This window comes from Coffea eugenioides, unplaced genomic scaffold, assembly GCF_003713205.1.
Source record: "Coffea eugenioides isolate CCC68of unplaced genomic scaffold, Ceug_1.0 ScVebR1_1079;HRSCAF=1872, whole genome shotgun sequence".
Taxonomy (NCBI): Eukaryota; Viridiplantae; Streptophyta; class Magnoliopsida; order Gentianales; family Rubiaceae; genus Coffea; species Coffea eugenioides.
This window is the reverse complement of record NW_020861453.1, coordinates 5,611-19,962: the sequence shown is the minus strand read 5'-3', so window position 1 is coordinate 19,962 and position 14,352 is coordinate 5,611. Positions and strand designations below refer to the sequence as shown.

The window sequence follows — 14,352 nt, the reverse complement described above, 5'->3', positions numbered from 1 at the left end:
GGAAACCCTATCTTATCTTCCCACCTTTTGTGGCTATTTAATAGCAAGGTTTCTTGGTTGTTTTGGGGTGTTAATGGCTGCTGGTTTTCTGGTATTTCGTGGACAAAAGAGAGGCGGCCAATAGTTCAAGATTGAAGGCAACAAGGTTTGTTCTTTCAACCCAAGCTCGGCTAGGCTACCCAAGCAAATTATTTTCTTGTTCTTGAAATCCGATTTGTGTTTTCTTTTTCTTTCTTGCGTTGTTTTTTTTTTTTTGCAAGATGGATCTTTCTTTCTTTTTCAATTCGGATCCTACACACAAGAAACAAGATTTTTGTGTCAAATTTGAGCAAGGGCAGCCGCAAGTTCGAGACAAGAACTTTGGTTTTGTTTTGAAGGTTCAAGATTTGGAAAGGTTGAGAACAAGATTTTCAAGGACCCTTGTTTTCCCACCCAAGAACTTCAAGATTCAATCAAAATTTCCAGATTTCAAGAGTTTGAACAACAATATCCAACAAAAACTTGATGGCAGCCCACGAAAATTCAAGAAACTACAAAACCCTAGCGTAATTTCCAAGAAAAACCCTAACACCAATTTTCATGAAGTTCAGGATATCAATTTTGCAGCCCAAAGAAACCTTCCAAGATTCAATCCCCACAATGTCAAGGAAGCTAGGAAATTTCAAGGTCAGCCATGGTTCCATCAAGACACAACCAGAAAATAGTTTTTCCCCTCTCTTTTACGGATGAACAGTGTTTTCGGGTGCATTGCGCCCGATGAACAGTAACCCCTTTTTTTTTTTTTGGATGACTCTATATGAGTTCAAGACTTCAAGATACAAGTCACAAGACCCACGAAATCAAGACACACGATGGATGAATTGCGGACAACAACCAACACGAAAATTCAAGACAATCAACGAAAACAAGGATAAAACAACAAGAACACAAGACAAAACCCTAGCCGCTTATGGAATTCCTATACGACCAGAATTTAACACTATAAGAAACGAAATTTTTTTTTTTTTGAGGAAAACTTACAAGACGCAATGGGATATACTTGATGTCGTCGACTAGCTCTTGATACCAACTGATACGAACGCGCGGATCTAGACGAACAATCAAGTTGAAAAGGCAGCACGTATGACCCCTCTAAACCCCGAGTTGATGAACTAAGATGAATCTCAACCCAACAACTAACGATTTAGTGAACCAACGATCTGGATAGAAGAACGCCACAATCAAGGTGTATACTTGATTGATAAGTTCAATTTGAATAACTCAAGAAAACTCTCAAGTATTCAAGCAAAGCTCTCTTGGAAGAGAAAAGTGAATAAACTCACAAATATTATGTAATTTCTGAATCCCCTTAACAAGGAGGAAGTATGGCTATTTATAGCCTTTACAAGCATTAACCCTAATCCCAAAATTGACTAAACTAACCCTACCAATTAATGAAAAGGATTCGGCCAGCCCTAAGTTCATAATGGACTGACTTTAACTAATATTTAACTATAAAAGATAAATAATAGAACTAGCTTAACTCTTCCTTAAGCGTGACCGCTAGGTGAGGGCACGCCTAACTAGCAACAGGCGCTGGAGGGTCTTCTACTTGGAGCAATGTGTAAAGTTTTTGATACGTTCCCCGATCAACACGTTTCGAGACACGTAGCACGTTTGCCCAAGGATCTAGCGAGGATGTCCAACGCTTGGAATTGCGGGATCTAGAACCAAACGGACGACACGATTTGATTCAAGACGGTAGACGACACTCCGATGAAGGTGAATACTCCAGGGGAATAGGTCGGTAGAACAATCTAGGACAGGACGCAAGACTGCTCAAAACCCTTGCCAAAGCAAGTAAAGGGGTCGAATCTCTCTCTCAAGAAGAATCGAAAATATGCAAAACTTTATTGATAAAACGTCTACCTAAAACCTTACAAAGCAACCCTATTTATAGGCTAAAGTGACTGAAACCCTAAAGGGACTAGGAAAGGGAAAAGTCGGCCCATGGTCTTGGGACAAGATGGGCCGGCCCATGCTCTTACTTAAACACTAATCAATTGCTAAATAACTACTAAGGCCTAAGGCCCTATTCGGCCAACTCATTTGGAGGCCCACTTGACTCTTCATGGGCTTGGGTCATGGTGTAGATAACTCAATTAAAATCCTTCAAGCCTTCAATATCTCTATGGACTCCATGTTGGTTTTGGACAATTCGAACAAGGGCTTGGAGGGATTCTTTGAAGAGCTTGGCTCGTGCACGTGTGACTGGGCCCAATGGAACTCGGACTGGGTCATTACTTGGGCTAAGGTCCGTGCACACATCAGTCCCCTCCACTTGAGCAGGATTTGTCCTCAAATCTGGATGGAAATGAATGACACGAACAAGGGTTGGTATCATGGCTCCAGTGGCTCCTCTTGTTCGTATCATTCCCCCCCTCTTGAAAGCAATTTGCCCACAAATTGAAGCACGAATGGTGACAAGACGAGTTACATGCCTTCGACTCAATCTTGTTATGATGGCTACAGATGGCATCCAATGCAAAGCCCATGGGCTAAGTTGGAACATAACCCTTGTCGAACCTTGAATCTCACAAACACTACAAGAATTTTGGTCATCAGTGATAACTACTTTTCGTCACAAATAATCAAAAAGTCGTCACTGATGACCATTATTGACAACATTTCAGTTGTCGCAAGGTCGTCACTGAATCTCCGTCGGTAAAAGTATACAGTGACGACTTTAAAGTCGTCAGTAAATAGAACATTTTTTATGACAATCTATGTCGTCAGTAAAAGATGAAATTATACAGTGACGACTTAGGGTCGTCACTGAATGAAACTTTTTATGACAACATATGTCATCAGTAAAAGCTATAAATCTAGTGACAACACCTTCTCTTGTCAGTGACGCAAGTGATGCATGAAGGGACGATGGTGAGGGCATAGGGGAATTAGTGACGACTTTGTTGTCAATAAACCCCTGATCAACTGTGACAACATTCCCTTATCAATAGACAGTTTTGATTGAGTGACAATAACAATTGTCAATAAAGACATCCTGCCTAGAAAAATACTACTCATTTACAACACCTTACACATGACTTTCCTACTACAATAATATCTAAAAAATGAAAATATCAGCAATGTTTAATAAATAACAAATGTAGGCACCGTTACAATAGAATATGCCAAAATAATATATTAAATATTCAAATGTCATAAATAAGTGCAACATCATAGTACAAATAGTTTCATAAGTTTGAGTAGAACAAATACTACTCATATACGTCAAGGCTGAACTAAAAAACATATTCCTCCCAAAACATTTCCTACGCTTCTGAAACATTTTCTAAACTTAAGACAGCACTATAACCACAGTTTTTGAGCCGACATGTAAGCCGTACTGCTAATCTTCTTCGAAACCTCCAAAATGAGCAATATATCTGCAATAAAGTAGTAAAGTTATTAGTAAAGTTATTAGGTGACAAAAGCAAAACAGTCTCTAATTGCTAAATAAACAACAAAAGTAACAAGCATTCACTAATCTGATACCACCGTAATGAATGCAGCAATTGCAGCAGAAATAGAGTGATAAGGGGGAGAGAAACTAGACTTGAGGAAGAAGAAAGAGAGATATTATTCAAAATGATTTTTCCATGTTGCCTAATCCAATGCATTCTTATACAGCTCAAGAATAACAAAATAACTACTTGATTGTTGACTCAGCACAACAGTCTAACTAACAAGGAAGATTCCCTTTAACTACTTGAAGGAAATACATTTCGCATGTACTAAACTGGTATTCTTCAAGTGAAATACTATACTAGAAATACATTAATTCTTCAAGTTGAAACTGACAATCCACTGCAGAGAGACCAAACAGTACTATACTGGTATTAAAGGCTAGACGGACACAAATTAATGGAAGGGGAGAAGATGGAGAAGGGGAGAGTATGTGTAACAGGTGAGCAAGGAGGACTAGGTAGGTAGGTGGCAGTTCTTCTCATGGCTGGTAAGACATAACACATTTGTTTACCCCAATGAAGAAAAAGCAATATTTAGAACTGAAGTCTGTAGAGCTGAATCGGATTCCACCCTGCATGCCATCCGGAGGATTGTAAATGGATTGATGGTCTGTGGAAAAAAAAATTAGTGCACAGGAGTGTGTGTAGGAGGAAAGAGTTGGTGGATTGGATTGATGATCCGAATTTGATTGCTGAAGACATCGGTGGGGTAGAAAAATCTTGTTTCTGCAAATTTTGCCTGGATGTCAAGAAATGATATGTTTTGCTGCAATGGATGGAAACAGGGAAAAACTGGGAACTGTGATAATTGCAGGCCTTTTCTACTACACAAGATGCCTTGGTTGACTACCAAAGAACGAGGAGTGTTAACGGTTGTAAAGAGGAGGTTTGTCACAAATGAAGACCAATTTTGGCATCAGCAATGTTTCTTTAATCTGTCAAAATACTGTCAAAGATGAATAAATCTTCTGTTTTGTTCGTCCATCACTACTATACTACCACTCTGCTATACAAGAGGAATATTCCTTTTAGAATAGTCACGTAATCAAATCAGTAATCTTACAATACAAGTCAGCGATTGATAAAATGTTCACGTAATCAAATGCAGTATTCTCCCAACCCAACACAAGTCGGAGATTGATTAAATTGTTCACTTAACACTTGGGACTGTATATCTTGTTCCGTCAAAAGTTTTTAGCTAACTCATTGGCCATGAAAAGTTTTTAGCTAACTCATTGGCCAAATGACAATAATAATCTTTTCTATTCTTTAGCCCTTCTGTGCTCCTCAAATTAATATCATGAAACAGAAACACTATTGAAGCTTTTTTTTTTGTGTAATGTTATTGTTTCATGATAACAAAACTATGATAAAGCCACAAATGTACTCCCAGGATCAAAACACCATCTGATTAGAACCTTGTGTTGACAGAAGTAATTCTTAAATGTCCCTCCTCAGTCTTGATTTTTTGCAACATGGTGAAAGACCTGCGAAATCTGCCTTAGGCCACTTTGCAAGTCAGATCTTCATAGCTTATAGTAATTTTATACCAGCTATCCTAATTGCACAGCAAGAGAATCAAGTATTTGGAGCAACTATGAATTTCAGCAACCCACGATGACTAACGAATCATGCGGCAGCTTCTTCTCTACCATTTCAGCATGCATGGGACAGAATTTATAAGCCCCAATGGAGCATGTAGATACACCAACTAATGCCCCAAGACTCAAACCGAGTCACTCAGGACCAAACAAACAAAATCATAATACAAAACCAGAGTTCCAGTAGCTGCTTTTCCCCACAAAAAAAAAATCCATGGCCGAAACAATTTACTCTAAAAAAAAAAATCAGAAACAAACATTGATTTAAGTACCAAAACTGATGAATTAGGCTTCTGGAGCAGATCATAAATGACAGAAGTGACACAAGACAACCTTATTGACATTCGAAACAATACGTCAGCCAACCAAAAGAGAAAACAAAAGAACTGCTGCAACCAACCTAACTCACTGACTTGTCCGATTTCTTTCAAACGTACAAATGCAACAAAACCATCTTTCAACAAAGAATTTTCGGCTAGACATTACATCGAACAGATTGGGGGTATTAAAAGTTTCATCAGATTTTTGTTCAAATTGAAGTCAATCAGCCCCAAAATTTATCAGAAATCAAGACATTCAACTCAATCAACATATGCAGCATGTGTATTCAAAAATGAAGCCAATTAACAGGAGAATCACACTGGATGAAGCCACGGCAGACCCATTTCACACTCTTGAGAAGAACTGAAATTTAAATAGAAAACTTACAGAGCTCTTGACGATGAAGATCCACGGGCGATGATGGTGGGTTCCGTGAGCGTGCGGCGAGCTTCAATTCCTCCGCCAAGTCCCTCTTCTTTCTCTTAGCCTCTAGCTCCCTGATTGTATCAGCGTAGTTCCACCCAACTTCAGACGATAGCCGACCCAGCAAACAGTACTTGTGACCAGCCTGGAGCCTCAAAACCTTGAGAGCATCAGGGATAACCATCCTCTTGGTTTTATCATAAGGCGGAGGTACTCCCTCGTACACCCTATGGAAACATGAATAATGCATATAGTACTCCTATGGAACTCGTACACCCTAATCTGCGATAGAACTCAGATTTCAGTTCTATCGCAGTTTTTGGATAAAATATCAAACTTGTAGACAGATTTCAGTTCTATCGCAGTCTGAATGGGGGAAAATTAGGGAGGCAAAAGAGAATCAACATACCTTTTTTTGTAGACAGTTGCTGCTAAATGTGGTCTTCTATTTCATCATTTCCCAGCCAAGATCGATTAGCAGATGGCGAGGAGATGTTTCTTGGTTCTCGGCGAGGAGATGTTTCCGGCAGAGATGAGCAGTGTGTTTTTTGGGGCTCGGCAGAGATGAGGAGCAGAGTGTGTTTTTTGGTTCTAAGTGTTGCTTGTTGGCTGTTGGCTCATGGCTGGTAGCCTTTTGTTCGGTGAATGACTAAACATGACCGCGAGTTGTTGGTTTCACTAAGTGTTCAAGTCAATTCCCCGCTTCTCCTCAAACTATTGACTTTGAATGAAATTTCAATTCCTTACATTTCCCCCCTACTCGTACCAAAATTTCAACCCAAGTTTTTTAGTTTTGAATTAACATTTTACTAATATATTATTACTTGCAACTTTTAAATATTTGTGTAAAAATATTCATAATAGGTAATTTTTTTATGACATCAAACAGTTGATCCCATATTAATATTGATATCACTTTCTCAAAATTGTGAACTAAATTACAACTTACTTATCTTTCTTTTCATTATTTTTGCCCAAAACTCCCAGAATTTTTTTTATTTTATAATAAGGAGAGATGATTTGTTTCAAATGGTTAATTTCACTTCAAATTATTGCACTAATATTAATTTACATGAAAAATTTGAGTTCCTAATAGTTAAAAAAATCATTAGAGAGCAAAACAGAATAACAATTGGTTGTCACTAATGACCAAATTTCTTGTAATACATTTGCAAGATATAGATTTATGGGTAATTTCTTTTTTTTTTTTGCTTTCACATATTTAATTAATGTTAAATACAAAACCTACCAGTTTCCCTTTCATAAAAATATTAGTGCAACACTTTTTGAATTTTACTTACAAACATTTATGTATTTAACATAAATTAAATGATTCAGAGTGAAATACCCATAAAGAGCAAAATATTTGTTCATGTAAAGGAAACCCACAAAGAGTTGGTATTTTATGGGCCATTTCTTTTTTTAAAAAAATTTAATTTATGTTGAAGAGATAACCTGCCAGTTTTCGTTTTGTAAGAAATCAGTGTAACACTTTTTGAATTTTACTTACAAACATTTATAAATGGGATAATTTCAGAAACCTCCCCTGAGGTTTCTGACAATTTCACTGACCTCCCCTGAGGTTTCCACAATTACACTAACCTCCCTTGAGGTTTCTGATTTTGTAACAAAATCAGCCCATGACCACAAAAGTAAACATAAAAAAGTGTTTTCAGGAAAGAGAGGAAATTTTGTTCCCATAAATGCCCTTAAGGTAGGTGTACAAGTTATATTAGTGAATTAATGAAAACTAATAAAAATCAGAAATAAATAAGAAAAAGTGAGGGGATGGGTATGGAAATCATAAAATTTTACTTATGGATATAAACAATTGGGTAACGCAACCGACCCAATTAACCCATCTACCACCACTCAGGTCATTTCACAAATACATTCATCAGATAAAACTTTCCTCTTGTCACAAAAATTCAAAGCAATGTGGTACATGTTCACAAGCAAGCAGGTCAAAATCCCGCCTGCATAATAACGTTGAAACCCGCAAGCAAGATTCTGTGTTTTTTCTATTTCAAGGTTAGCTCGCATGCGGGTTAATGTTATATTTGAGCGCGAGAAGAAAAAATTGGTAATTAGGCTCTTTGGGCATTATAAATAAATATTTAAATTAATGGCAGTTTTATTACACCAATATTATTGTATTATCATTATTATGATTATTGTATTATTTCTTAGGCAAATATAACATTTAATTATTTAAATTTGATTTTATTTTTACAATTTATAAAATTTTTATCACTTATATAATATTTTTAAAACCCTAATACATCTAAATTTGATTTTATTTTTCAAATTTATAAGATTTTTATTTAAAAAAATGGGATACGGATAAGATATCCGGTTGGTTCGATTTGCATAGGTGCATATGAGAATATCCGAATACTCTTTAAACCCGCATGCGGGTTTAAGGAGATTATGGCAACTCTCTGACACACTAGTTACCCGTCCAACTTGTGTGTATTAAAATATATTTAAATATTATATTTCATATTTTTGTTATTTAGAGTTTAACAAAACATTAATATTGGGTAGATTTGAGGGATATGCATAATTTTGCATATTTGTAGGAATATTAGAAAATGGAAAATTTGGGTAAATTCCCAAAATTTGGAGGTAAGGTGTAATCCAAGAACTAAAACAGTCATTTATAAAACCTTAACAGTAATAAGGTGCAAACCAAAACTGCAATCCAAGAGTAATATCATTACAAATTTCATAACCATACATTAAATAAATAGAAATGCAATCCAATACTATCCAAAACACCATCTGCCTTATCATATTTTAGTCCTATAATAACACAAAATGTCTTGGGTATAATAGTAATTTTGCATTATATGATGTCAGCAATTGGGTCCCAAGTTCTGCCAGGGGAGGTCAGTGTAATTGTGGAAACCTCAGGGGAGGTCAGTGAAATTGTCAGAAACCTCAGGGGAGGTTTCTGAAATTATCCCTTTATAAATTTATCATAAATTATATGTTTGAGAGTAAAATGCCCATAAAAAGTTGGTACTTTGAATAGATAATGCTCATTTGCCCATAAACTACACTCCCTGAAGGCTATCTTGTTAATTACTTTGTAGTACTTTGTTATTCTTTTGCTAATACTACTTGGCATGTAGTACAAAGGATAAATCTGACATAAATTTCTTATTCCATTGATAAAAAGACCTGCCTGCCTTATAACTATTGTAATGAAAGATATATCTTTAGAGTTTATAACAAATTATTACTTAAGTTTGAGAAAATTATAAAATATTTATGCATAGTTTATCAAGATACCATTCGTAATTTCCTAATAAAAAAATAGGGGCTAAATTGTAAAAGTTAGGGTGCCATAATAGAAATAATAAAATTGGTGTATTACATATGGGGGTTAAATTGCAAAAGTTAGAGTGCCAAAGTAGAATTAATGAAATTGGTAAATTACATATGGTGCTAAATTACAAAAGTTAGGGAGTAATAATAGAATTAAAAAAATCGGTGTACTATATATGGGGCTAAATTGTAAAACTTAAGGTATCATAATGGAATTAATGGAATTTTTTATAACATTTGGGGCTAAATCGCAAAAGTTAGGGTGGCACAGTAGAATTAATGAAAGTGACTTACAAATAAGTACTTTAAATAGTGACGATGAATTCTTGTCACTAAATCTGAATCAAGAGAGTGACAATGACGATATTAGAAGTTGTCACTGAATAAATCATTTTAGTGACAACATTTTCCAAGGTCGTCACTGAAGACACTGTCTATTTGAGCAATTATGACAACTCTACTTGTCGTCAATAAACATTTAGTTGCTTTGATGGAATTGTGACAACTTTAGGTGTCGCGACTAAAGAATCCCCTTTTGTGACGAAATATTGTCATCACTAAAAAATGTTGTCACTAATAACTTTTTTAGTGATCAGTGACGACAACAAAAAGTCGTCCGTAAATAAGCCATTCAATAGTGATGATGTTCTTAATGTCGTCACTATTGTATGTTCTAAACACTCCCGCCTTCTTGCTAAATCTTGACGGGAATTTACTAGTGACAACTTTTCTAAGTCGTCACAAATGAGTTGCCTCCCATTAAAGGTTTGTGACGAGATAGAAAGTCGTCAATAAAGGATAGACTTTTGTGACAACTTCTTTTCGTCAAAAATAAAAGTTGTCACTGATGACCAATTGTTGTTGTCACTAACTACACTATAGTTTTATTGACAAAAATTGGTCGTCAATAAACATAAACAGTGACAACAACGAAAAGTTGTCAAAGAAAGTGGTAGAATTACTGACAACTTTTATCAAGTCGTCACTATCGCAAAACTCGCGCCTTCTAAATCCCATGGCGCGAAGTAGTTTTGTGACGACAATTAAAAGTTGTCACTGAAAACTTAGTTGCTTTGAGTCAATTGTGACAACCTTCAAAGTCGTGACTAAACAACCTCATTTTGTGACGACTTTTTGTCGTCACAAAGAAATGTTGTCACTAATGACCTTTTTTCTTGTAGTGAAACCATCTTCAATGTATGCTCAACTTGATCGTTTGTGGTCATGAGGTAAGGGTCCTCAAAGTGGTATGAAGTGTATCCCATGAAATCGAACTCCGGGTCGAACACACTTGCAAGGCACCAAGGCGGATTTGGTGATGTTGGAGCTTCATGTGGACTAAGAGCAAGACGAAAATCATAATGGTCATTGAGGTACTTGTTCTTTAAACGAACCCTTGGTACACAACGATCCCCAAAATGTGGAGTGTTCCCTTCAAGACGAGCTCGAATCAACTCCCCTTTGGTGTGGACTGATTTGAGTTGATATTGTTCCATGAATGGATACCAACGGGGTTTAACTCTTGGAGTGCCAACTTCATGGAGGCTTGCAAAGTCTACAATTGATTTTGGAATGGAACACACCAAGATCAACTCAACTTGCCTTTGCTTGATCTGTATAAAAGTAGAAACACTAAACAAAGCGAAGGTAAGTTCGTTAGGAAAATAATAGGCCTTCACCGGGTTGCTCAAGATCAGCCCACTTTCTCTCCTTTCTTCCTTTTTACCACCCATCTCATTAGATTTTTCCATCTCTTTTTCTAGTTCAACAGCTGACCCTTTCATCTCATTACTTTCAACTCCCTCGGGTTTTACCTCTTCAGGCACAATTCCCTCATCTAGCTTTTTCTCCATTCTATAACGCTCAATCTCACTTTTCATGCATGCTAGATCAATACAAAGTTGGTCATAAGTAAGTGATACAAGTGCAAGACGACGACTATTAAATAAGAAGGAATACTTATTAGTATGTCCGTCATATTTAATTTCTCGCCTCGACATCCATGCTTTGCCCAACAACACATGTGTCACTTGAATTGGGACTACATCACACAACACCTCATCCACATATTTGCCGATTTGAATAGGTACAAGTGTGTACTTAGTAACCCAAACATTACCATGAGTGCTCGTCAACTTGTATGGTTGAAGATGATCAATGGTTGGAAGATTTAATTTCTCAACCATGATAGCACTTGCAAGGTTGACTTCACAACTCCCATCAATGGCCAAGCTACAGATTTTATCTTTGACACCACAACGAGTATAAAACCAACCAAGCAACTGAGATTTGACGATGTCCAATTGCTCATCTACACCACGTAATGCCACTTCTTTGACTCCCTTAGGATCAGGAAGCCAATGTGGTGAGCTAACTTTTATGCGTCTTGTACTCGCCATGAATGTATGAGGGAACCTGCAAAAAGTTAGCAACGAAACCGAAGATATTGCCTTTCACGCTCCCTTACGTGTATCCACTCGCACTCGTGTATATGGATGTCACTCTAATGGACTTACCAAATACCTTTACCTGTTGGGTTAGGTAGTTGAGAAAGGCCGCTCAAGTCCAATAATTGTCGCCAACTTTTTCCACAAGAGTAACCAAGAAGGTAAGACACAAATATGGGTGCAAAATGAAGTGGAAATGGACGACTTTGAAAGGCCAATAATGGCGGACAGAAATGGAAGTGCGCCAATGGGGACACAAAAGAAAGAAACCCTAGCTTCCTAAAATGTAGGAGTGGGTTCCTAGAATGTAGGAGAGTATTCCTAAAATGTAGGAGAGAATGTAGGAGAGTGTTCCTAAAATGTAGGAGAGAATGTAGGAGAGAATGTAGGAGAGTGTTCCTAAAATGTAGGAGAGAATGTAGGAGAGTGTTCCTAAAATGTAGGAGAGAATGTAGGAGAGTATTCCTAAAATGTAGGAGAGTATACCTAAAATGTAGGAGAGAATGTAGGAGAATATCCTAAAATGGAGGAGAAAGTGTAGGAAGGTGTCCAAGTGTTATCCAAGTGTGGTACTTAGTCTCCTAAACTAAGTTAGAAAACAAGTTAGAGTTGGTAATCCCCTTGAAGTCCTTCTTTAAGCAACTTCTAATCCCCCCCCAAACAGATTCGGTTCCCTCTCTCTCCTTTTACCGCAATTTTCCAGAAATCTTACAAGACAGTTTGGTTTGTGACTAGTAGCTAATTTTAGGAGTTAACTACCAAGTGGAATCCAAAACTGATTAGGACTCTTGGGACTTGTAAACCACGTTTTTATTGGCTGGAAATACTATAAAATATGTACCAAGGATCGGTTGGGCAGTTGGCACAAACCACAATCAAGAAACAAAAGCAAGAGGTGGCTACAAAGTAGGAAACCCTATCTTATCTTCCCACCTTTTGTGGCTATTTAATAGCAAGGTTTCTTGGTTGTTTTGGGGTGTTAATGGCTGCTGGTTTTCTGGTATTTCGTGGACAAAAGAGAGGCGGCCAATAGTTCAAGATTGAAGGCAACAAGGTTTGTTCTTTCAACCCAAGCTCGGCTAGGCTACCCAAGCAAATTATTTTCTTGTTCTTGAAATCCGATTTGTGTTTTCTTTTTCTTTCTTGCGTTGTTTTTTTTTTTGCAAGATGGATCTTTCTTTCTTTTTCAATTCGGATCCTACACACAAGAAACAAGGTTTTTTGTGTCAAATTTGAGCAAGGGCAGCCGCAAGTTCGAGACAAGAACTTTGGTTTTGTTTTGAAGGTTCAAGATTTGGAAAGGTTGAGAACAAGATTTTCAAGGACCCTTGTTTTCCCACCCAAGAACTTCAAGATTCAATCAAAATTTCCAGATTTCAAGAGTTTGAACAACAATATCCAACAAAAACTTGATGGCAGCCCACGAAAATTCAAGAAACTACAAAACCCTAGCGTAATTTCCAAGAAAAACCCTAACACCAATTTTCAAGAAGTTCAAGATATCAATTTTGCAGCCCAAGAACTTCAAGATTCAATCCCCACAATATCAAGGAAGCTAGGAAATTTCAAGGTCAGCCATGGTTCCATCAAGACACAACCAGAAAATAGTTTTTCCCCTCTCTTTTTCGGATGAACAGTGTTTTCGGGTGAATAGCGCCGATGAACAGTAACCCCTTTTTTTTTTTTTGGATGACTCTATATGAGTTCAAGACTTCAAGATACAAGACACAAGACCCCACGAAATCAAGACACACGATGGATGAATTGCGGACAACAACCAACACGAAAATTCAAGACAATCAACGAAAACAAGGATAAAACAACAAGAACACAAGACAAAACCCTAGCCGCTTATGGAATTCCTATACGACCAGAATTTAACACTATAAGAAACGAAATTTTTTTTTTTTTGAGGAAAACTTACAAGACGCAATGGGATATACTTGATGTCGTCGACTAGCTCTTGATACCAACTGATACGAACGCGCGGATCTAGACGAACAATCAAGTTGAAAAGGCAGCACGTATGACCCCTCTAAACCCCGAGTTGATGAACTAAGATGAATCTCAACCCAACAACTAACGATTTAGTGAACCAACGATCTGGATAGAAGAACGCCACAATCAAGGTGTATACTTGATTGATAAGTTCAATTTGAATAACTCAAGAAAACTCTCAAGTATTCAAGCAAAGCTCTCTTGGAAGAGAAAAGTGAATAAACTCACAAATATTATGTAATTTCTGAATCCCCTTAACAAGGAGGAAGTATGGCTATTTATAGCCTTTACAAGCATTAACCCTAATCCCAAAATTGACTAAACTAACCCTACCAATTAATGAAAAGGATTCGGCCAGCCCTAAGTTCATAATGGACTGACTTTAACTAATATTTAACTATAAAAGATAAATAATAGAACTAGCTTAACTCTTCCTTAAGCGTGACCGCTAGGTGAGGGCACGCCAAACTAGCAACAGGCGCTGGAGGGTCTTCTACTTGGAGCAATGTGTAAAGTTCTGAATCTTCATTCTCCAAGCCTTCAATAATCTTTAAATCATCTCCAATGCGGCCTTGGATTGTACTCACAAGGGCTTGTAAAGATTCACGCATCTTCTTGGCACGAGCTCTTGTGACTGGACCACTTGGTACTTGAATGACTTGTGCAACTTGTGTTTGACCAGCCTTGAGCCCCTCATCAATCCCCTCCTCTTGAAGGCGA

General features: G+C 37.2%; 1 protein-coding gene across 1 annotated transcript; it reads right to left on the bottom strand.

The window, feature by feature from the left end:
* Positions 1-3,291: 3,291 nt before the first annotated feature.
* LOC113754817 (60S ribosomal protein L13a-2-like) lies at positions 3,292-6,072 on the bottom strand. The gene is made up of 2 exons (XM_027299071.1): positions 5,819-6,072; positions 3,292-3,428 (listed from the first exon to the last, which is right to left on the bottom strand). The coding sequence occupies exons 1-2, from the start codon at positions 6,036-6,038 to the stop codon at positions 3,352-3,354; spliced, it is 297 nt and encodes a 98-aa protein (XP_027154872.1). The 5' UTR covers positions 6,039-6,072; the 3' UTR covers positions 3,292-3,351.
* Between the last annotated feature and the right edge of the window lie 8,280 nt (positions 6,073-14,352).